Raw genomic sequence first — 23720 nt, forward strand, 5'->3', positions numbered from 1 at the left:
GGACTTCTAAAGGGAGACTGGCATGAGCAAAGGGCAGACTGGGAAGGAGCCAACTTGTTGACAAGGGTACTTTCTTCTCTCTTCTCACCATCGCCATTCCCGCAGTGCTCTCAAGCAGTGTTGCTTTCTTGGGACTTTTTCACGGTTATCTTCTTCTTCATGCACTAACACACTGTGGAGGTCACCTTGTGGGAACCAGTGCTGGAACACAGATGTGATTTTGTGGGCAGGGGGACGTCTGAGGAATCTTCGCTTCTGCCACAGGTGTTGTGCAACAGGTGTGCCCCGAGGGTCGGTAGAGCTGTCGCAGAGGAAGATACTGTACTGCAAACCGCGAAGCTTCGAGCTCGAGAGAGCGCGCGACCCTGAGCTGCAAAACTGGAATTTCCGGCCCAGTCTGCGAGTGGTGGGTGGGGCTGCGCGGCGGAAACGGAAGTCTGTCAGGGCGGAAAGTGCGGCATTGAGGGCCAAGATGGCGGCGCCCAGGTGACACCTAGCACGTAGGTTCCTGGGCTTGTGGGATGAACTTCAGGTGACTCGGGCAGGGGACACAGGGACGGAGATGTTTGGTTCCTTTGCTGTAACCTTCGTGAGGGTCTTTGGTGCATACAGAATGGCTGTGGCGCCTTCCAGGGTGTAGATCTCGCTCTTAGCGCTTTATTCGCGGGCAGCAAAGGCTGAGATTGAGTGATTGCCAGTGGCTGGCACAGTGGTCCAGGACTCTACTAGAGCCCTACGGACAGTCACAGGAGCCGACTTGAGGCGGCTGAATATGGCTCTAAAGGGTAGGATGCAAAGAGGCAATCCGAGAAGATAATGGCGATATGTTGTTAGCGATACGTTGCCTGAGAATTATTCACTAGGAACCGTCCTTATTGTGCTTCAAGATGTTATCGCTGCCAGCACAAATTGGTTCTGGGCAAATCTACCCTATGGCTTTACCGAAGACTAAAGTCATTGATATCCTTTACTGAGGCTTATTTATATATATAACAGTCACTATGGTAGGCACTGTGCGTGCACAATCATTTAAGTCCACAAAAGTCTTATTCTGTAGGACCTGTTATTAACGTTTTACACTTTTGGAAACTGGACTTGGGTTAACTTACATGACTTGCCCAATTTGCACAGCTAATAAATAGTGGAGCTGGTATTTAATCTCAGTCTCTTGATTTCAAAGCTGATGCTCATAACCACCCAGACTCTCTTTGTAATGTGCATTATGGCCCACCTCAATATTTAGCCCTGTTTTTAACCTTTAGAAATTTTTCCCACCTCTGAAATCCTGCAGCACTAATTTTCTATATGATTCTTTGGTCATTGGTACTGGTTTTGGGTTTTGTTTTTTTGGTACCGGGGATCGAACTTGGGATCTTGTGCTTGCGAGGCAGGCAGCGGCACCACTGAGCTAAATACCCAGCCTGATACTGCATTTTTAATGTGTATGTATGGTTATCATATCCCTCCACCCATATTTGGATGCATCATTTGAACAAAGACTTCTGCAACCTGGGAAATGTAGTTTAAGCTGCAGATATTTGGATTTTCTTGGTTTATAGGGGGAGAGAGAATGAAGGGAAGTATTAAGAGTTAGTATTTTGGGCTGGGGATTTAGCTCAGTGGTTCCACCATCTGCCTCGAAAGCGTAAGGACCCAAGTTCGATCCCCGGTACCAAAAAAAAAAAGAGTATTTTGGCTTGATCTGTCTCCCCAGATATTGAGCCTAGAAGGTGGATTTTACCTTCATTTCTTCTTTTCTTTTTATTTGGTACCGGAGATCGAACTCAGGACCTTGCTTGCGAGGCAGGCGGCACCACTGAACTAAACCCCCAGCCCCATTTCTTTATATTTGTAGCCTCTTTTACACCACTCTACCCAGAGTAAACTTTCAAAAACTATCTTTGGTACTGTTCCGAACTGAGGACCTTGCGCTTATGAGTCGGGCGCTGCACCATTGAGCTAAATCCCCAGCGCACTGAGCTAAATACAAGGCTTTAGTGCTGTTCTTAAAGCCACACCCTCCTGTGGTGATTTTGACATTTCTGCACCTGTTAGCCAGTGTGTTTTTAATACTGGCCCAATTATTAGGTCTTACCCTGGCCAGGTGTGGTGGTGCAGGCCTGTAATCCCAGCACTTGAGAGGCTGAGGCAGGAGGTTCCCTGTGAGTTCAAGGCTAGCCTGAAATAGTGAGAACTTGTTTAAAAAAAAAAAAAAATCTGATCCTGCCTAGACCTGGATTAAGAAAAAGAGTAAGGAAATGTGTTGCTCAGCACTTGTATTATTCCTATTAGTCAGCCTTGTCTTCCTGTGCCTTACCCTCCTGAAGCTTTTGGAGGTAGCGAACTTCATTGAGTTTTCCCAAGTACCATGTTTATTCCCTGCATTTACACTTTTGCTCAGCTTCCCTTCAGGCTGGAGCCTGGCTTTTTGTTTTGTTTTGTTTTTTTGGTACCGGGGATCGAACTCTGGTCCTTGTGCTTTCAAGGCAGGCAGCAGAACCTTGGCTTATTTTTAAAGGTCTAATTTGGTGGTTTTCAGTGAGGGTTGATTTTTCTCCTGAGGGAATATTGAGCAGTGTCTGGAATTTTTTTTTCTTCTTTAAAACAAGATCTTGGGGGCCAGGGATTTAGCTCAGTGGTTTCATCACCTACTGTGCAAGTGCAAGGACCCAAGTTCAATCCCCGGTACCAAAAAAAAAAACCCCAAAAACAAAATCTTGGCCAGGAGTGATGGTGCATGCCTGTAATCCCAGCTCTTACGATGTGGAGGCAGGAGGATCGCCACAAGTTCAAGGCCAGCCTGGGCTGTATAGTGAGTTCAAGGCCAGCTGGAACTACTTGGGGAAACCCTGTCTCAACAAACAAACAAACAAAACCAAGGTCTTGCTATGTAGCCCAAGTTGGCCTCAAATTTGAGATCCTCCTGCCCCAGCCTCCACAGTGCAGGCATGTGCCATCATGCCCAGCAGGAGTTTTTTTTTTTTTGGTACTGAGGATCGAACTTGGGTCCTTGCGCTTGAGGGGCAGGCAGTGGAACCACTGAGCTAAATCCCCGGCCCCGGGGTTTCTTTATGGTACTACTGAGTCCCTTCCCACATACTATTCCAGACTTCAAAGATGCACAGGTATCACGACGAACTAGGCAGCAGAACATAGTGGTTAAGAGCCTGGAATGTGGGCCTGGGGCCGGGGATGTAGCTCAGTGGCACTGTGCCTGCCTGGCAAACACAAGGTCCTGAGTTTGATTCCTGGTACCAGGAAAAAAAAAAACCATGGAATGACTCTGGAATTGAATCCTGGTCTTTACTGCTTACTAACTCTAAGACCATGGGCAAATGGTTTAACTTCTCAGCACCGCTCCTTCCTCAGCTAGCAAATATAAATAAGTATAACTTATGTTTTGTTTTGGTTTTGTTTTTTGAGACAGGGTCTCGCTTTGTAGTTCAGGCTGGCCCTGAACTCACTGTGTAGCCCAGGGGGCCCTTGGACTGCAAGCAGTCCTCCTGCCTCTGCCTCCCAAGTGCTGGGATTACAGGCATGTGTCCCACCATGCCCAGCTAACTTACACAGTTGTGAGGATTAAATGAATGAATGTTTAAAAAGTGCTTACAGCATCATGTGGCATATACTAAATACTCAATGAATGTTAGTGTAATAATGATGATTCTGTTACTGACATTTAACTCAGGTATTCCAAACTAGTGAGCCAGCTGGGAGACATTTCTTGTTTGGTTAGCCCAAGTGGCTTTTTTTGGTACTGGGGATCGAACTCAGGACCTTGCAGTTGCAAGGCGGGGCAGTGCCACTGAGCTAAATCCCCAGCCCTGATTTTTTGTTATTTTAATTAAGATGTAATTCATACACCATAAAATTCACCATTTTATTTATTTACTTATTTATTTAGTAAGTACCAGGATCAAACTTGGGTCCTTCTGCTTTCGAGGCAGGTGGCAGAAGCACTGAGCTAAATCCCCAGCCCAAAATTCACCATTTTAGAGCTGGACATGGTGGTGCATGCCTGTAGTCCCAGCACTGGGGAGGCTGAGGCAGGAGGATTTCAGAGTTTGAGGACAGCCTGGGCTACAGAGTGAGTTCAGGGTCAGCCTAGACTACATATCAAGGCCGTGTTTCAAAAAACAAACAAAAACCCCCCAAAACAAACAAAAAACCAGAATTGTACATCATAAGGTCCTTTGTGACTGGCTTCTTTTACTTACAATTTTTTTTTTTTTGGTACCAGGGATTGAACTCGGGACATTGAGCTTGCAAGGCAGGTGGCGGAACCACTGAGCTAAATCCCCAGCCCTGTTTGGATTTTTTGAGACAGTATCTTGCTATGTAGTCCATGCTGGCCTTACACTCACTGTGTACCCGAGGCTGACCTCAAACTTGCAGTGATCTTGCTGCCTCAGCCTCCCAAGTTTTGAGATTACAGTAATTTGCGACCATACCTGTCTTTCATTCCTTTTTATTTGCACATTATATTCCATTATATAGAGTTTTGTTGAACCATTCATCATTTGATGGACATTTATATTATTTCCACTTCTTAACTATTATGAACAAGACTGTTTTGAACATTTATCCACATGCTTTTTTAGCAAACACATTTTCCCTTTTCTTGGGCAGATCCCAGTTGAATTGCTGTGTCATATGGTAGCTCTTTGTTTAACTTTTTGAGGATCTGCCAAATTGTTTCCCATAGTGACTGCACTATTTTACATTCCCACCAAGAATTATGAGGGTGCCAGTTTCTCCACATCCTAGCCAACACTTGCTATTTTTAAATTTTCCCTTTTATTTATATTTAATTATAACCTTCCTAGTGGGTGTGAAGTGTCAGCTCATTCTAGTGGTGTGTGGTTGTTGTTTGTATGTCAGTCTGGGGATTGAACCTAGGGCATCTCTCAGCTCTGCCAAGCACAGTACTTTACTGAGCTACACCCTCCAGCCCACATTGTGGTTTTGATTTTCTGGGCTATTTTTTTTTTTTTAATGTTGCCCAGGCTAGTCTCTAACATTGTGTTCAAGCAATCCTCCTACCTCAGCCTCCACAGTAGTTGAGGCTAAATACACCCAAGCATGTGGTTTCCTTTTTTTGTTTCCATGATTACTAATGATCTACATCCTTTTGTGTGCTTATTGGCCATTTGTGTATCTCCTTTGGTGAAATACCTATTGAAATTCTCTGCCTATTTTACAATTGAATTGTCTTTCAGTTGATGAGTTATAAGGGTCTTTATATATTTTGGATACAGGTCCATTATCAGTTATATAATTGGAAAATATTTTCTATTTTGTAAATTTTCCTTTCATTTTCTTAATAATGACATTTGGCATACAAGCATTTTTAATTTTGATGAAGTCCAGTTTATTGATCTTGTTTTTGGTTATCTTTGGTGTGGGTCATATCTAAGAAACTGTTGCCTAGTCTAAGAGACATGAAGATTTATACACCTGTGTTTCTGAGAGTGCTATCATTCCAGCTTTCTTTTTTTTGGTACCGGATGTTGAACGCAGGACCTTGCACGTTCGAGGCAGGTGCGGCACCACTGAGCTAAATCCTCAGCCCTCCAGCTCTTGTATTTAGGCCTTTGGTCCATTTTGTGTTAGTTTCTGTGTAAGGTAGAGTCCAACATCATTCTTTGCACGTACATATCTACATGTCCCTGCGCCACTTGTCAAAAATATTATTCTTCCCTCATTTGAAAATCTTACCATCGTTAGTAAAAACTCAGTTGACCCTAAATGCAATAGAATACATGTCTCTAGGCTAGACATACACACTCCTGATTAAAATAGCTTTGTAGTTGAGCGTGGTGGCTCACGCCTGTAGTCCCCCAACGCTCTGGAGGCAGCAGAAGGATTGCCGTGATTTTGAGGGCACCCTGGGCTACATAGTGAGTTCAAGGCCTGCTTGGGCTATAGTGAGAGCCTGTCTATAAATAAATAAATAGCTTTGAATAAATTCTGAAATTGGGAAATGTGAGCCCTCTAACTTTGTTCCTTTTCAAGAATTTTTTGGGCTAGTCTGGGTCTCTTGCATTGCCATATGAAAGCATGCCTGTAATCCTAGTACTTGGGAGGCTGAGGCTGGAGGATCACCATGAGTTCAAGGACAGCCTGCACTGTATAGTGACTTCAAGGCCAGTCTGAGCTGCCTAGCAGGACCCTGTCTCAAAGGACCAAAAAGAAAATCAACCTGTTGTGTATGTGTGTTTGTTTGCACTGCTCACTTTTTGGGTTTTTGGTACCAGGGGATTGAACTCAGGACCTTGCACTTGCGAGGCAGTCACGGTTCCACTAAGCTAAATCCCCAGCCCTGAGTATGTTTATTACTGGAGATTGAACATTGGGCCTTTGCACTGAGCTACATCCCCAGCCCCTTTATTGTTTTTTTATTTTGAGACAAGGTCTTTTTTTTTGGAGACAAAAAAAAGTTGCTAAGTTGCCCACACGGAGCTCAAACTTGTGATTCTCCTGTCTTAGCCTCCCAGAGGGCCAGGATCACAGGCTTCTGTCACCACACCTGACTATCCCCCCCCCCCTTTTTTTTTCTTGGTACCGGAGATCGAACTCGGGACCTTGTGCTTGGAAGGCAGGTAGCAGAACCACTGAGCTAAATCCCCGGCCCTATTTTTTTGTTTTGTTTTGTTTTGTTTTTTGGTACTGGGGATCAAACTTGGGACCTTGTGCTTGCGAGGCAGGTGCCAGAACCACTGAGCTAAATCCCCGGCCCCTTGTTTTTGTTTTTGAGACAGAATCTCACCATGTAGCCCAGGCTGGCCTCAAACTCTTCTAGACAATCCTCCAGCCTCAGCCTCCTGAGTGCTGGGATTGCTGAAGTGTACCACCAGGTGTAACTGTTTTATAGGGGTTTTTGGGGGAGGGTGGGGCTTGAGACAGAGTCTCACTTTGTAGCCCAGGCTGGCCTTGTGCTTGTGTGATTCTCCTGTCTCAGCCTCCTGAGTGCTGGGATTATAGGCATGTACCACTATACCCAGCAGTTTTATTTTTTTGAGTGGGCAAATCTTGTAATTCTTTGGTTTAATTTACTCTGACATATTTTATCCTTTTTGATGCTATTGTAAATGAAATGTTTTCTTTTTTTTCTATGTATGTATGTGTCTATTTTGAGACAAGGTCTCACTCTCTAATTCAGGCTGGCCTTGAACTCACTATGTAGCCCAGGCTGGCCTTGAACTTGGAGCAATCCTCCTGCCTTACCCTCCTGGGTGCTAGGATTACAGCCATGCCCCACGATGCCTGTTTGGGGTTTTTTTTTTCTGTCTTGGTGATTAAACCCAGGGTCTTATGCATGCTAGAGAAGTGCTCTACCACCCCCCAACCCTTTTTAAAATTTTACTTTGAGACAGGCTTTGGCAAAGTTGTCCAGGCTGGTGTTAAACTTTTGACCCTTTTGCCTCAGCCCTTTAAGTAGCTGGGATTAGGGTTGTGCATCATCACATCTGGCTAATGACATTGTTTTCTTAATTCCATTTCCTGGTTGTTCTTAGTTAATATGTAGACATACAAATGATTTTATGTATTGATCTGCGGCCCCTGGTTCTTAATATGAATACCTTCAGTCCATGTTCTCTCCAATTTGATGGAATCACCATTCTCTGTTCTGACAATTTACCCTGGGCCCTGATGGCATTTTCTTCACCTGTTGGGTGTTTCTGAGATTGTAAATTATCTGAGTTGGCTATAGATAGTTTTGCTAGGCTGATGGCCCAGGGAAGACTGAAGAGGGAAGGAATGCAGGAAGGAATGAGTCCATGTGAACTGACAGAAAAGAGGATCCTCCTGATGCATAATAAAGAGAATCAGGGCTCAGTAGCAGAAGGGCCATTGTCTTTACTGCTCTTAGGGTTGAATGAGAGGAAGTCTCCTTGGGGAAGCAGTGCCTGAAGAAGTCTCACCTGGGAAGTTCGGAGTGTCAAGATGCTGTCACGACCAAAGCCAGGGGAGTCTGAGGTGGACCTGCTGCGCTTCCAGAGTCAGTTTCTCACCACTGGTGCTGCCCCAGCAGTGCAGTTGGTGAAGAAAGGCAGCAGGAGAGGTGGCACCACTAACTCAGATCAGCCTCCACAGCAGGACCGTCGGGATGTGGTAATGCTGGACGGTGAGCATCTGCACGCTTGAGGGTGGAAAGGGAAACGGGGCAGCCTCAGGGACTCTCTCATTCTGAGGTGGCCAGGTTCAGCCCTATCATTTCAGACTCTGTTGCTGCAGTCCCATTTCATAGATGAAGAAACCAAGGCTCAGAAAGGTTAAATGTCTTTTTTTTTTTTTTTTGGTACGGGGATCAAACTCAGTGTTTACAAGGCAGGCGCAGTGTCACTGAACTGAATCCCCAGCCCAAAGTTAAATATCTTATCCATGGTGACACAGCTTGAGCCAAGGCCCCACAGCAGCTGCCTTTTTCCCTTTGCCCTCACCCTCAAGCCTTCAATGTCCCTCTTCTTTTTTTTTTTTTTTTTTTTTTTTTGGTACTGGGAATCTAACTCGAGTCCTTGCGTTTGCGCAGCAAGCGGCAAAACCACTGAGCTAAATCCCCAGCCCTCTTACTTTTCTTGTTGCTGAGAAAAAATATTCAACATTGAAAAGAGGGAAGGTTTATTGTAGCTCACAGTTTGTAGAGGTTGATGGTTGGCTGGCTCCAAGGCAGCTTGGCATGACAGAGGAGAAACAGCTCATGGCAGGCAGAAGGCAACAAAAGCAGCAAGCGTCAAGCAGCAACCATAGTAGCCCTCTTTCTGTTCCTTATATTCTGTCCAGGCTACTTGGGTAGGTAGCACTCATAGCCAGGTGGGGCACCCTTCATCCTAGCATCAAACCATGAATCAATCCCAGCATCACACACTCTAGATCCAGCTACCTCCAAAAGCTCCAGTTATGACTACATGAGGCTTTAAGGAGACATCTGGATAAGAGCCATAACAGCATCTTTCTGGGAAGGCATGAGCAATCTCACATCTGAGATTTCTTTCTTTCAGATCTCCCAGATTTGCCCCCAGCTTTGGTTCCTGCTCCCCCAAAGCAAGTCAGGCCCACCTCTGACCCAGCCCTGCCTGCAGATGAGGACGCTGAGGAGAGGTTGAGCAGACATGACCAGCATATCACTGCTGTCTTGACCAAGATTATTGTGCGTCTCACCCTGGCTGAGTGGGGCAAGACATTGGGGGCAGCCAGGGAGGAGGGTAAAGGCAGACTTCCCCATCTCACTAGGCTGGGTTAGAACGCCTGTTACTTCATACAGGGTGTGTTTGTGACCCCCTTCAGCGAGGTTCTCAGGATGGGAACTGAGCCTGGGGATGGGCTGCTGGTCAGAGAAGTCTGTATCCACACTGCTTTGTGCTTTGTTGCCACAGGAACGAGATACAAGGTCAGTGGCGGTGACACTGCCTGTGCCCAGTGGCGTAGCTTTCCCTGCTGTGTTCCATTGCTCAAGAGAGAAACAGGTGGGCTGGAGTAACCTTAAGCAGTGCTTAGAGGAAAGTCATGTAGTCTCATCCGGATAGTTTTATTAATGATGAGCCACTCCATTTTTATTTTATTTTATTTTATTTATTTATTTATTTGGTACTGGGGATCGAACTCGGGTCCTTGCGCTTGCACAGCAGGCAGTGAAACCACTGAGCTAAATCCCCGGCCCTCCATTTTTATTTTTAAGTTTTTTCTCTTGATTTTTTGAGACAAGTTCTCAAAATTTAATTTAGGCTAACCCTGAACTTACTATGTACAGTAGTGCAGGCTGGCCTCGAACTCACAGCAGTCCTCCTGCCTCAGCCCTGTGTTTCTGTGGAGCCCTGGTTTTTTCTGGAAACTAGGGCTGTGGGCCCTGGGGATTGGACAGAGCCTCTTCTGTGTCTGTGTTCCAGAGACCAGAGTAAAGGGAGTTGAGGTAGAGTGGGGAATGAGCATGATCACTGGGTTTTCTTTTTGCCCCATAGGGGAAGCCAGCAGCATCTGGTAAGAGGAGCCTCTTTGCCCAGGAGATTGCAGCCAGGAGGGGATCTGAGAGCAGGGCCCCATCCTCTGTGGAAGCCATCCCCAACCCGGACCCATCAGAGGGTGAGGACTCAATCATAGGGTCCCCTGTGGATATACATCCTTTGCTGCCTCAAAAGGGAGGAGCATTCGAGCTGTTGTCTCAAGAGAAAGTCGTCCCGTGTTCCCATTCCACTCGGAGTACTTTGGGTCTCAGGTACAGGGAGGGGCAGACATATGTAACTTGAAAAGAAAAAGATGGGAGTAGAAGTGTCTGGCAGAAACTAAATACATAGGCCAGATTTCCTTGAATGCTGTCAGTTACTACTGGAAGAACACTGGGAGATGGCTGCCTAGCTATCCAACAGAAGAGTCAGAAATTGGGATGCTTCTGAGGGAAAGCTTTTCCTGTCCTAGAGGAAGTGAGTATAGCAGCTGTTCCCACCCCAAGATGCCTCATGTCCTGTCTCCAGGGCTAACAGCCTCCCGGAAGAGGCCTCAGAGTCCATCCCAGCCAGGAAAGCAGATCAGGGAGACTGATCATACACTTTTTCCAGGTGCTGTGACCTGTGAGGCACCTGCTCCAGGGGACCAGGTTACTCGGCTTCTGGGGAGCAGCCACAGTTTCCAGGGGCCCCATCTGGTCACAGGAAAGGGGCTCAGTGGCCACAAGGCCGAGCAGGAAGCCCAGACCATCCATGAAGAGAATGTAGCAAGACTGCAAGCCATGGCTCCAGAGGAGATCCTGCAGGAGCAGCAGCAGTTGTTGGCCCAGCTTGGTACGGTGCTTGGCTTTCCTGTAGGCTGGGTCGGGTGAGACTGTTGCATAGTGGGAAGGCTCACTGAGTGCCCTGCACTGCAGGGGGATTTAATAGTCTCCTATTTTGTCCTGAAAAACCACTCCTGTGAGGGAGGGAGAAATAACTTCATTTGAACCTGCAGTTTAAAACTTTAAGAAATTCCCCCCAGCCTACACAGCTGGTAAGGAGCATGGACTGGATTTACTTCATTCATGTTTTGGAGTGCTGGGGATCAAACCCAGAGCCTTGCACATCCTAGGAAACCACTTTACCAGTGAGTTATAACCCCAGTCCTACAGGCCAGATTTAAAACATAAATAGGACTCGACCCAGATTTCTGTCTGGTGTCCTGGGCCCCACCTATTTTTGTTTTTGGTTTGTTTTGGCGGGCAGGGGGTGAGACAGGGTCTTACTCTGTAGTCCAAACTTGGCTTAAACTTGCTGTATATCCCAGCCTGGCCTTGAACTCCTACCTCAGCCTCTTGAGTAGTTGGGATTACAGGCATGCACCACCATGGCCAGCTACTCTTAACCATTGTGCTGTGTATTCCTCTCCTATCTGGTATAGCACACACATGCTTTATTATAGTCATAGTCTAGTGCAGTAATGGCGAACCTTTTAGTGACTAAGTGCCTAAACTGCAACCCAAAACCCACTTATTTATTGCAAAGTGTCAACGCTGCAATTAAACCTGCATACTGAGGTTTTACCTTAGGAAAAAAACAACTGTAAGCCGATGGTCAGCTGCTGGGGTGACTTGGCTCACATGCTGATAGAACTCTGTGTGTCTACTGCGTCAAGCGTTCCACAGCTTCGCCACCACTGGTCTAAGTGTAACTACAATATGTTCTGCTATTTGACACTACAGTGCCACACTTCCCTCCTGGTTTCTGTCAACTCTCTCCTAATTTCTAGTTTCTAGACACACAGTCAATCTTGTTGACTGCTATGTATCTTACACCTATACAATACATACTAGATTTTTGTAAACGTGCATAAATTAGCGGAGGGAAGATAACGGAAATCATTTCTCTAAATGACTTTGCTTTGGCCTTAGTCAATATTCATTCAGTTATGCCACAGCCACTTTTTTTTTTTTTTTTTTTTTTTTTTGGTACCAGGGATCCAACTTAGGACCTTGCACTTGTGAGGCAGGCGGCGGCACCACTGAGCTAAATCCCTGGCCCACAGCCAGTTATTTTTGACCTGTGACCTGGTGCCAAGCACAGGAACCTGGGGCAGAGGGAAGGAGGGTGGTTAGACTCCAGCGACTCTACAATATAAGAAGGCAGTCCTGGAAAGGCAACAGGAGTGCCCAGGGTCAGGCCAGGGCTGTGAAGTAGCTTGTCCAGTCCTGGCACCCAGAAGCAGGCTGCTCTTGAAGGCACCAGGCCATAGGCCTGGAGGTCGGCCCTCCCTCACTGTCCCCTCCCTCCGCTTTAGACCCCAGCACGGTTGCCTTCTTGAGATCTCACAGCCACACCCAGGAGCAAGCAGGAGAGGTCATTGAGGAGCAGACGCCAGGAGGACCCTTGGCTCCTGTGACCCAAGAGGAGCCCATTGTGTCAGCATCTGCCAGTGACCCCAGGCAGGACAATGAGCTGCAGCCAGGAGCCCCAGGTTTGGAGGACAATGACCATATTTTTGTTTATAAAAGTAGAGAAAAGTGTTCCTTCCCTTAGCCCTTGGGGGTGGAGAAGAAAGGTCTGCCCTACGACAAGGACTGTTAATCTTCATTAGTGCCTTTTTTTTTGGTACTGGGGATCGAACTCGGGTCACTTGTGCTTGCACAGCAGGCAGCTGAAACCACTGAGCTAAATCCCCGGCCCTAAAAGTGCTACTTTTGTTTTTTTGTTGTTGTTTGTTTGGGTACCGGGGATCGAACTTGGGACCTTGCGCTTGTGAGGCACGCGCTGGAACCACTGAGCTAAATCCCTGGCCCCGTTAGTGCCTTTAAAAGTTGGCTCAAATTGGTCTTCAATTGCTACGCACATCTTCCTGCACCTGCTTCCTGTTTGCTTGTCCTGTTGCTACTTCTTTTCCCTGATGATGGCTGAGGCTCCCTCTCCGACCAGACCCTCTCCCTGCCCTGCTGCACTTGCCCAGCTCTCCGTCTCCACTCCTCTGTTCCTTCTGCCTCTTCTCGGAGATGTTGGGAGCTACCAGGGCCAGGGCACGGGAGAGGAAGCGGCTGGGGGGTTTATGAATATGCCAGATCTCAACCAGAGGCCAGCGGAAACACTCATTTCCCAGAAACTAGATTGTTTCATTAGGATTAACAAAGGAAGAAATTAAATTACAACAGCCCGGAGCCTCCTGCTCTGGAGGCATCCAGGGCCAGCCAGGCAGGTTGGCTGGGGGCAGGGCTGAAGAACCAAGAGGATGCTGTGGGGAGCTGTTCGTGTGTCCTGGCCCCTGCAGCAGCGCACTGGCCGCCCTCGTCTCCTCTCCCCTGTTTCTCCAAGGGGTTGCTACTGAGAGTGGGGACCTGTGCTTTCCCTGTATCTGTAGTCTTCTTCCTCAGTTCTTCCTCTCCTCTGCTCTCATCCTTTCTTCTATCTCTCCCAGAAATCCTTGCAGTCAGCAGAGGGCTAGAGCCAGAACTGGCTGGGTCTGCCGTAGTTCCGATCTTCACCCGGTGCTCAGGAGTTCCTGTTCCCAAGCCTCGCTTACCCCACCGAGGGGTCCGGCAGCACAGGGCTGTGGCAGCTGCTGTCTGCTGGCTAGGCCCCTCAGGGAAGTCCGTCATGCTTCCATTTTCCCAGCTCTGAAACTTCCCGTGGCCCCCCACAAGGAATGGCTGCACATGGACGCTATTGAGCAGGAGAAGCTGCACTGGACCCAGGACCTGCCCCTAGTCCGGCGGCAGCAGACGCAGGAAGTGAGCACAGCCTGCTGGCCTACGGGGTGGAAGTGGCACTGCGGCTCTTGCACCCGGCACCCAGGCCCTTGTTCCCTGAGCCTGAGAAACACCTCTGCTTTGCTCTCACCCTAACCTTGCCTGGCCCTTACTGCCAGAGAAGTCTGTTTCCACTGACAGTCAGGACCTAGGTCCTGAGAGGCCTGGGACTCCAGGTGAGCAGCGGGTAAGAGGAAGTTGCTGTGGCCCCTAGCCCAGTCTTCCTTCTCTTTCCCTTAGAAAATGCAGGCCCGATTCAGTCTTCGAGGAGAGCTCCTGGCCCCGGATGTGGACCTTCCCACCCACCTGGGCCTGCACCACCATGGAGAAGAGGCAGAGGTGAGGCCTGGGGCTGGGAGGACTGGGCAGCCCTCGGGAGGAGCCTCTGCCGACCATGTGGAGCAGCGCCCCGGCCAGCTGTGGTCTGTGTGCCCCATTCCATCTCATGGCCTTGCTGCCCCTTCAGTTTCTTTTTCTTAGGCTCAGAATTTTTCTCCTCTGCTACGCACATTCTGGTCAGTCCTAAAACCTGCCAGTCCGCTCCATCACCTGCCCCGGTGCTCCTGGACCGTGGCCTTACCCCCTGGTGTCTGCTGAGTTGCCAGGCCCTCCTTGGTTTTCCTCAGGACATTCCATCCTTCCTGGGCTGCCACACTGATTTTCTCTGGCCCAGCTCAGGCCACACCTTGCCTCAGCAAGTTTCCTGGCTCCCCTCTGCCTGAGAAACAAGGTCCTAGCTCCTCAGCTTGGCAAGACAGTGCTTCCACAGGCTGACACTGCCAACCCTCCGGCCCTGCCTCCTTCACTCCTGCTGGACCACTCACTCTGCTGCCCCCCCGCCCCGTGCTCAGAGACCCCCGAGGCTCAGTCCAGGGAAACCCTGCACCCTTGCTACATTGGGACTGCCTGTCCATGAGACCAGGTCATTTTTCCAGGTCCACATCCTTCCTGTCCTTCAGTTGCAAATTAAAAATCGATTGCTACCTTCCCCCATCTGCCTTATGCCATGGTGCACGTATACATGTCATGTTTTCTTTACCAACTTGAGGCCCCATGGAGAGCAGGGACAAGGGATAGCATTTACTTACCTTGTCTTTCCCTGGCATCTTGCTGTGTACTTCTGGCTCACTGTCCTGCCTCTTGCCTCCTTTTGACTTTCGGTTCCTGCTTCAGAGAGCAGGTTACTCCTTACAGGAGCTGTTCCACCTGACCCGAAGCCAGGTGTCTCAGCAGCGAGTGTTAGCACTGCATGTGTTGTCCCAGGTCATTGGCAGAGTAAGTGGACTTCTGGCCTGGTCTGTCCAAACCCATCCCACACCCTGGCCTCTCAACCTGAGGCTTCCCTACCTCCTTCCCCTTCCCCTGGCATGAACCCATATGCTAGTTGTCTGTGGGTCAGGCTGGGAGCAGGGCAAGCACAGGGTCATGGGCTGGCAAAGATTTTATGTGACTTGAACATCTTCAGCAAGCTTTTATCCTCCTGCCCCAAGGCCCAGGCTGGTGAGTTTGGGGATAGCCTAGCGGGCAGTGTCTTACACCTCCTTTTGGACGCTGGTTTCCTGTTCCTGTTGCGCTTCTCTCTGGACGACAGAGTAGATGGGGTCATCGCAGCTGCCATCCGAGCTCTACAGGTTCTGCTGGTGGCACCTGGAGATGAGGTACCACAGGGATAGGACCCTGCTCCTCATGCTGGGCGTCCCCCATGCCACAGCTTTGTGGGCAGACTGGAGTATGGGATGGCAGGCTTACCTTCTCCTAAAGGTGCAACAGTGGGAAACCTTGCCTTTCTGTGCTTTCCTAAAGGTTTTCACTCTACCTCTGGACTGACTTCCTGCCCCTTTCTGCCCTGCCTTTGTCCTCTGACAGGAGCTCCTGGACAGCACCTTCTCTTGGTACCATGGAGTGTTGGTCTTTCCTCTGATGCCCAGCTGGGAGAACAAGGAAGATCAGGATGAGGATGAAAAGCCTCCAGCAGACAGAGCAAAGAAGAGCCCTGAGGAAGGAAGCCGTCCTCCTCCTGACCTGGCACGACATGATGTCATCAAGGTAGAAGGGAGGCTTCTTTTCCATCCCAGACTCAGTGGGCAAGCATTTTGGGCAGGGAGGGATATCAGGGCTCCCCTGCATTTGGCAGTGGGTTTTTCTCTCAACCCCCAGGGGCTCCTGGCTACCAACCTGCTGCCTCGGCTGCGCTATGTACTAGAGGTGACCTACCCAGGCCCCGCTGTGGTCCTTGACATCCTGGCTGTGCTCATCCGCCTGGCCCGGCATTCCCTGGAGTCAGCCACAAGGGTGAGGAGAGGAGACCAGGGATGAGCACAGAGTATATCAGAGCCTGGCCTTTCTCTCTGCCTTCCTACCTCCTCTGTTCCTCCTGATCCCCACAGGTACTGGAATGCCCACGGCTCATAGAGACCATAGTTCGAGAGTTCCTGCCCACCAACTGGTCCCCTGTGGGGGTGGGACCTACCCCCAGTCTACACAAAGTACCCTGTGCTGCTGCCATGAAGCTACTTCGAGTCCTGGCTTCAGCTGGTAGGAACATTGCTGCCCGGCTGGTGAGTAGGACATAGGACAAGGGATAGGGTCACAAGACAGGACTGGGTTGGAAGCTGGCCAGGGGCCCTGAACTCTGGGTGGCCAGCTCTTCCTCTTCGGTCTGGTTGGTTGGTTATTTATGTAATTTTTTATTTGAGACAGTCTTGCCATGTAGGCCAGGCTGGCCTTGAACTTGCGATGATCCTCCTGCCTTAGCTTCCTGAGTGCTGGAATCACAGGCATGCACCACCACACTCGGCACTAGTCTGGTTGTTTTTTAGAAATACTAGAAACCACCAGACAGGAAGCAGGTTCCCTGCAGCCTGGTCCATCCTGTAGGCCTGCCTATCTGGTCTCATCTGTCCTGGACCGGATCAGAAGAACCACATACAGGCACTCATCAGCCGTGGCCAGACAGCCTAGGAAAAGTTCCTAGCAAGTGCCTGCTGAAGAGGGCAGCTCTGAGTTCAATTCTCAGCACCCTCCAAAGTAGTTCATTTAGAAGAGAGGAAGATGGTTTCACCCCTCCTCAGAGCTGTAACCCTGTGGCACCACCAAGGCTTGGAACAGGCCAAGTTGAGCCAGTTTCCTTAGTGAAAGAACCTGATGCTCGTTGAATTTGTGACTCCATCTGACCCTGAACCCCAACTCTCCCCCTCCCCAGCTGAGCAGCTTTGATCTCCGAAGCCGCCTGTGCCGCTTCATAGCTGAGGCTCCCCAAGAACTGTCCTTGCCCCCAGAGGAAGCAGAGACACTGAGCACAGAGGCCCTGCGTCTGTGGGCCGTGGCCGCCTCCTATGGCCAGGGTGGTGACCTTTACAGGTGAGGAGAGACCTGACATCTCAGCCTCACTCACGGCCCCCAGCTTGGAGGGAAGCTGGGAATGTGGAAGCGGGCATGCTACTGGGGGTGAGAGCAGGAGAGCAGTGCGGGTCAGGGCCAGCTGGGGAAGAGGCATCAACCTGGGTTTAACTACATTCTGTGCACAAAAACACTGGCATCTTGGTGACACCAGGTACAAGTCCCCTGTTGCAGGCAGCCTCCAAGGGCTGCATCCTTCCCATTTTTCAGTGCCAGCCCTGGGATCTTCTTCATCCTCATCCTCCTCCAAACTGCAAGTCCCTGGGTGGGGCTGGGTCTGTTCCTTGTGCCTCCATCTCCCTGCATGCTATGACAGTCACCAATCTTCCCTAGGAAGCTGTACCCAGTGCTCATGCAGGCCTTGCAGGCCGTGCCTGCAGAGCTCAGCACCCACCCCCCACGGGCCCTGTCCATGCAGCGGGTGGCTGCACTGCTCACTCTCCTCACCCAGCTGACCTTGGCGGCTGGCAGCAGCCCTGCTGAGCCCCACAGGTAGGTCAAGCCCTGACCTGCCTGCAGGGCAGGCATTGCCAGGACAGGTGGGAATGTGCCTCCCAGGGGAGAGGTGCCTGGGCTTGGCTGGAGTGAGGCAGCTGCCTCCTCACCTGCCCTTGGTACTCCTGCAGCGGATCTGCTGAGACCCCATCGGCCACCCCTTCCTCAGTCACTTGGACGCAGGTATCTGGACTCCAGCTTCTAGTAGAGCCATGTTTGAGGCAGACTTTGAAGTTGCTGCCTAGACCTGAGAGATGGCGCACCCTGGGCCCAGTGCCCACTGCCTGCCTGCTGTTCCTCAGTGCCTACTACCAGGCCTGGAGCCAGCAGGTGAGTGCTGCCTGCCTCCCTGGCCCTGGCCCTGCCCTGCCCTGTGCTTCCCACACCCCTGCCCTCTCTGTGGCCACTTCCACTCCTGCCTCCTTGCCCCCACCTTTCCTTACCCCCCACCTCTTTGTTGCTGTCTCTGTGGGTGAAACCCAGGGCCTCATACATGCTAGGCAAGTACTGGACCACCAGGCTACCCTGAGCCCCCGCCTTCCTTCACCCTTGCTCCTACCTGACCTCTCGCTCCCACCTCCACATCACAGTGGAGCTTCCATGAAGCTGTGTTGCTGGGGACAGAGACATTCAGGCAGCAGCTCAGCTCTCCTATAGTCTTCATGCTCTCTTCAGCCCCATCTAGACACTGGGCATGGGGCAGCGTCAGGGGCGTCTGACCCTCACAAGAGTCAGACTGCAGAAGCCCCCAAACTGATCGCTGGGCTCTTGGAGTGGAAGGGGGACCTGGGAACACAGGGTCAGGAGCATAGATGCCTGGGCCATCCATCGGCTCAGTGGTTCCCTTGGTCCTCAGCGGAGCTTGTGCCCTGAAGACTGGCTTCAGGACATGGAGCGCCTGTTGGAGGAGCTGCTGCAGCCACTGCTGGGCGAGCCCTCTCTGGGCAGCCTGTGGGATTCCCTTAGGTAGGCTCTGGGTGTGTATAGCCGGGGAAGGCGGGGGAGGTCTATTTCCTTGGCCCTTTCCAGAGTGCAGCCCCCAGAGGCCTAGGGAAGCCTGAGTCCCTCGTGGGTAGCAGGGACTGGCCTACACAGCCGTGCCCAGGCCTTTTCCAGCCTGGTGCACACCAGGTGAGAGCCCCTCAGCTTCTGCATTCTGCCTGCAGGCTCTGCTCCCCTCTCTGCAACCCACTGTCCTGTGCTCCTGCCCCTGAAGCTCTCCCCAGCCTCGTGTCGCTTGGCTGTGTGGGAGGCTGCCCCCCACTCAGCCTGGCCGGGTCAGCCTCACCCTTCCCGTTCCTCACTGCCCTTCTCTGTCTCTTCAACACCCTGGCTCGGATCCACAAGGGGCTCTGTGGCCAGGTAAGCTCTGGATGCCAGGTAGTGACCAGTTGGGGACAGGGTGGCAGGCATCAGAAAGAAAGTGGGGAGACCTCGCTGCCAGCACCCATTTGTCTGTCTGGTGGCATAGCCACCTGGGGACCCCAGAAGGCATCAGTCAATTCCTGGATCTGAACAAACTTGCTTTCCCTCAGCTGGCTGCTGTACTGGTTGCCCCAGGACTCGAGAACTATTTCCGCCAGTGTGTGGCTCCTGGCCCTGCCCCACACCTCACGCCCTTCTCTGCATGGGCCCTGCGCCACGAGCACCACCTGCAATACCTGGCACTCTCCCTGACCCAGAAAGCGGTAGGTCCCCTGTCTGTAGGTCCTTCCTTCCCTGTTAGCCTTCCTGTTTCTCTGCCAGGCCCGGCAGCCCTTCCTGTGTTGCAGACACGCCCTGGGTCTGTGCCTTCTGCCTGTGTTGGCTTCTCCCTCTTCTCTGCCCTCTTCCCTGCACCCTGCCCTCCCTGCACTGGTAACACCCTCCCTCCTGTCCACAGGCAACATTCCAGCCAGGGCCAGCCAAAGGTGCTGCTCTCCATCATGCCGTGGCCTTGGCCCTGCTGAGCCGGTTGCTGCCTGGGAGTGAGCACCTCGCCCAGGAGCTGCTGCAGAGCTGTGTGTTCCGGCTGGAGTTCCTCCCGTGAGTGCAGGTTTGGGGCATCACCCCAGCCCTTCCAGTGCTGTTACAGTTGTTGGCAGAGTAGCCTGATTTGGAGGCAGGGGACCTAGGCTTCCCTTTCTTTTCATGACTTATATGTAACCTGTCTGAGCTCCTGTGTCCTCATTAGTAAAGTGAAGATGAGGTTCACACACCAGAGAATGATCATGAGACTTCAGTGCAAATCTGTAGGTAAAAAGTGGCATATAAACCAGCTAGAGGCATCATTAGTTACTGAGTGTGTGTCCTCCTGGGTGTGCCATGAGGTCAAAGGGACTGTCACTGTCCAGACTTTACTGCGAGGAAGCAAGCACAGAGAAGTTATGTGCATTGTACATGGGGCGGGTATGGGTTCCCCGTCTGTCCTCTTAACCACTTCACAGCATTGCATGGGAGGTCATCAGGGGATGGAGAGAAACAGGACTGAATTTAGAAGCCTCTGGGGAACCTGGGCATATGACTCTAGCATGCATGCGGCTCTGAGTTCAATCTCCAATACTGAGTTAAAAAAACGGAAGGCTCTGGGAAGCTGGGAACCCTCCGAGCTGGCGTAGCCTTCTGGGTACTGGGGTTCCAGCCCTTGTCTTTTAACTTTTGGGTTCTGTTGCAGAGAGAGCACATCAGGAGGTCCAGAGGCAGCTGACTTCTCCGATCAGCTGTCTTTGGGGAGCAGCGGGGACCCTGCATGTGGGCGAGGGGCTCTCTTAGCTCAGGCCTGCCAGGACCTTCCCAGCATCCGAAGCTGTTACCTAACCCACTGTTCACTGGCCCGGGCCAGCTTGCTGGCTTCCCAGGCCTTGTACCGAGGGGACCTACAACAAGTCCCAACCCTGCTGCTGCCTGCGCCTCAGGAGCCTCTGCTGCCCACTGACTGGCCCTTCCAGCCATTGATTCATCTCTACCACCAGGCTTCCGATGCTCCTTCGGGGCTTGCTCCCACCAACACTGTGGGGACAGCCATGCGGGTCCTGCAGTGGGTGCTTGTTCTGGAGAGCTGGCGCCCTGAGGCCCTCCTGGCTGTGCCCCCTGCTGCCCGCCTGGCACGGCTCATGTGTACGTTCCTGGTGGACAGCGAGCTGTTCCGAGAGACCCCCATCCAGCATCTGGTGGCAGCCCTCCTAGCCCAGCTCTGTCGGCCGCAAGTCCTGCCAAGCCTCCGCCTGGACTGCCCGCTCCCTGGCCTTGTGTCTTTCCCTGACCTCTATGCCAGCTTCCTGGAGCATTTTGAGGCTGTCTCTTTTGGCGACCACCTCTTTGCAGCTCTGGTCCTCCTTCCCCTGCAGCGTCGGTTCAGTGTCACCCTGCGCCTCGCCCTCTTTGGGGAGCACATGGGAGCCTTGCGTGCTCTGGGCCTGCCTCTGACCAAGGTACCTCAGCCCGGCAGGGCCTGCCACAGGCACCCTCCAGTGGGGCACCCAAGGGTGCTGGGCCTGAAGTTCCTAATCTTTTTTGGGGGGGGTACTGGGGATCAAACTCCGGACCTTGCACTTGCAAGGCAGGCAGCAGAACCACTGAGCTAAATCCCTGGCCCTCAAGTTCCTTACCTTACCTCTTGGGGGATTTGAGGGGGTTAGGAGAATCCATGAAAAGGGTTTAAATGGCATATAGTAAGTATTCTTTTTCTTTTTTGCAGTACAGGGGAATAAATCCAGGGCCTTCACACGAGATTATATTCCCAACCCTCTTTATTACTTTTTATTGTTAACAAGGCTTAGTTTCTTGCCTGTAAAGTGCTACAGTGTAGATCAGAAAAGATTTTCTCAGCTGGGCATGGTGTTACATGCCTTTAATTCTAGCACTGGGAGGCGGGGCCAGGAGAATGTGAATTCAAGCCCAGTCTGGGCAATTTAGGAAAGCTTGTCTCAAGATGTAAAAAAGGGGGCTGGGGGTTTAGCTCAGTGGTTTTGCCGCCTGCTGCGCAAGTGCAAGGACCCGAGTTCGATCCCTGGTACCAAAAAAAAAAAGATGTAAAAAAGGGACAGAGATGTAGCTCAGTGTGAAGACCTTCAGTTTAATCCCTAGCACCAAAGGAAAAAGAGATTGCAAGTTCAAGCCTTGATGATTTAGCAGCTTAGGAAGATCTTGGCTCAAAAATAGGGCCAGGGATTTAGCTCAGTGGTTTTGTGGCCTGCTGTAGAAGTGCAAGGACCTGAGTTCGATACCAAAGCGGGGGGGGCTCGGTATGGGTTATGTAGCTCAGTGTGGAGGACCTGGTTCAATCTCTACTAGTGAGAGAGACAGAAAGAGAAATTATAAATTGTAAAGTTACTACTTTTTTTTTTTTCTTGGTACCAGGAGATCGAACTCAGGACCTTGTACTTGCCAGGCAGGCATGGCACCACTGAGCTAAATGCTCAGCCCTCTACTTTTCTTCTTCTTAATCCTTGGTTTTTATTTTACTTATAACTTATTCTGATGATTTTAAAAGAGCTATTTTAATATACACATACGTGAATGTATCTTATAAAAAAAGAGAACTAAAAAGAAAAAATATGTTTAGGAAATATAAAGAGCATTATATTGCAGCTGGCCCCAGGGACACATGCTTGTGATCTCAGCTCTTGGGAGGTTGAGGCAGGTGGATTGCAAGTTCCAATCCAGCCTTGGCATTATAGCAAGATCTTGTCTCAAAAAACCATAAGTAGACCCCCAGGCGCGAGGACCCGAGTTCAATCCCTGGTACCAAAAAAAGAAAACCCCATAAATAAATACATTAATAAATAAAACATTGCATTGTAGTGCACTCCTGTAATCCCAGCTACTCAGGAGGCTGAGGCAGGAGGATCACAAGTTCAAGGCCAGCCTGGGCAACTTAGTGTAAAAACTGTAAAAAACAAGTTGGGATATGGCTCAGTGGTACAGTGGTTGTCTACCATGCACAAAGCCTGGGTTTGACCCTTACCACTGAAAAAATTTTTTTTGTAAGTTTATTAAACAAGAAGTACTAAGCAATAACAATTCTCAAGAGCTCTTTGGTCTGCTAGCCTTTGTCCATGTGCTAGAGAGTGGATGTCTTACTGCATGGCTAGACCTGGTCTCTGCCCTCATGTGACCATCCGTTGTTTGCCTTGTTGTCCAGTGTTGCACACTCCCACCCTGCCCTTCACTTCATGAGTCATTTCTTCTGTCACAGCTGCCTGTGTCCCTGGAGTGCTACACAAGGCCTCCTGAAGATAATCTGGCCCTGCTTCAGCTCTACTTCCGGGCGCTGGTCATTGGTGCACTCCGTCCATGTTGGTGCCCTGTGCTCTATGCTGTGGCTGTGGCTCATGTTAATAGCTTCATCTTCTCCCAGGACCCAAAGAGCTCAGTAAGTTTCATTCCTAGGAACTGAGCTGCTTCGGAGCCAGTTGGGGGGAGGCAAAGGTCAGGCAAGGCCAGCAGTGGTGCCAGTCCTAGACTTAACGCCACCTTTCCCTTGTGCCCATAGGATGAGGTGAAGGCTGCCCGAAGGAGCATGCTGCAGAACACATGGCTGCTGGCAGATAAGGTAAGCAGGGGCCTAGGAAGGTGGGAGATGAAAGGGCTTGGGGGCAGGGAACATACTCTCGCTTCCCATTTCATAACCTTTCTTCCATCTCTTCAGGGTCTCCGGCAGCATCTCCTCCACTACAAGCTTCCCAGCTCCAGCCTCCCAGAGGGCTTTGAGCTGTACTCCCAGTTGCCCCTGCTGCGACAGCAGTACCTCCAGACACTGGCCTCAGGGGTGCTCCAGGATGCAGTGTCAGAGACCTAGAGTATCAGGGATTGCAGGTGGAGGGATAGATTCCTTTCCCAGCCTTGCCAGAGGACATCACATCGTTGGGGCAAGCAGGCACAGAGGACCAAAAGACTCACCCTGCTAAGAACACAGTTTGTGGCCAGGAATGTAGCTCAGTGGCACCACTCCTGCCTGGCAAGCACAAGGTCCTAAGTTCAATTCCTGGTACAAAAAAAAAAATTCACTGTTTGAGGTTTTATGGACAGAATGAGCCTTTCCTTTCCATCCTATACCTGGAGCTCAGGATCTGAGGACTCGGAGGGTCTGCAAGGAATAAAGGGTATCTGAATGCTGTGCTGAAGGAAATTCTTTTTTTAGTCTCCCAGC

General features: G+C 50.7%; 1 protein-coding gene across 5 annotated transcripts; it reads left to right on the forward strand.

Moving 5' to 3' along the window:
• Positions 1-391: 391 nt before the first annotated feature.
• Rpap1 (RNA polymerase II associated protein 1) lies at positions 392-23687 on the forward strand. 5 transcript variants are annotated; one of them, XM_004861615.3, is made up of 25 exons: positions 392-500; positions 7874-8128; positions 9003-9151; positions 9378-9467; positions 9960-10080; positions 10554-10775; positions 12241-12417; positions 13563-13678; positions 13937-14035; positions 14870-14971; positions 15187-15354; positions 15563-15742; positions 15854-15988; positions 16084-16254; positions 16899-17056; positions 17429-17587; positions 17722-17920; positions 18447-18556; positions 18757-18952; positions 19126-19278; positions 19473-19615; positions 20412-21000; positions 22767-22943; positions 23064-23123; positions 23220-23687. In XM_004861615.3, the coding sequence occupies exons 2-25, from the start codon at positions 7948-7950 to the stop codon at positions 23367-23369; spliced, it is 4005 nt and encodes a 1334-aa protein (XP_004861672.1). In that variant the 5' UTR covers positions 392-500; positions 7874-7947; the 3' UTR covers positions 23370-23687. The 5 variants fall into 5 exon arrangements, with proteins under 5 accessions (XP_004861672.1, XP_004861673.1, XP_004861671.1 ...); XM_004861614.3 differs by having other exon boundaries at positions 393-500; positions 20244-21000; XM_013078446.3 differs by lacking the exon at positions 392-500 and adding an exon at positions 514-532 and having other exon boundaries at positions 20244-21000.
• Positions 23688-23720: the final 33 nt, after the last annotated feature.

The sequence above is a fragment of the Heterocephalus glaber genome, unplaced genomic scaffold, assembly GCF_053883595.1.
Source record: "Heterocephalus glaber isolate CG9 unplaced genomic scaffold, H.glaber_assembly_v1.0 deba00000809, whole genome shotgun sequence".
In the NCBI taxonomy this organism is placed as follows: Eukaryota; Metazoa; Chordata; class Mammalia; order Rodentia; family Bathyergidae; genus Heterocephalus; species Heterocephalus glaber.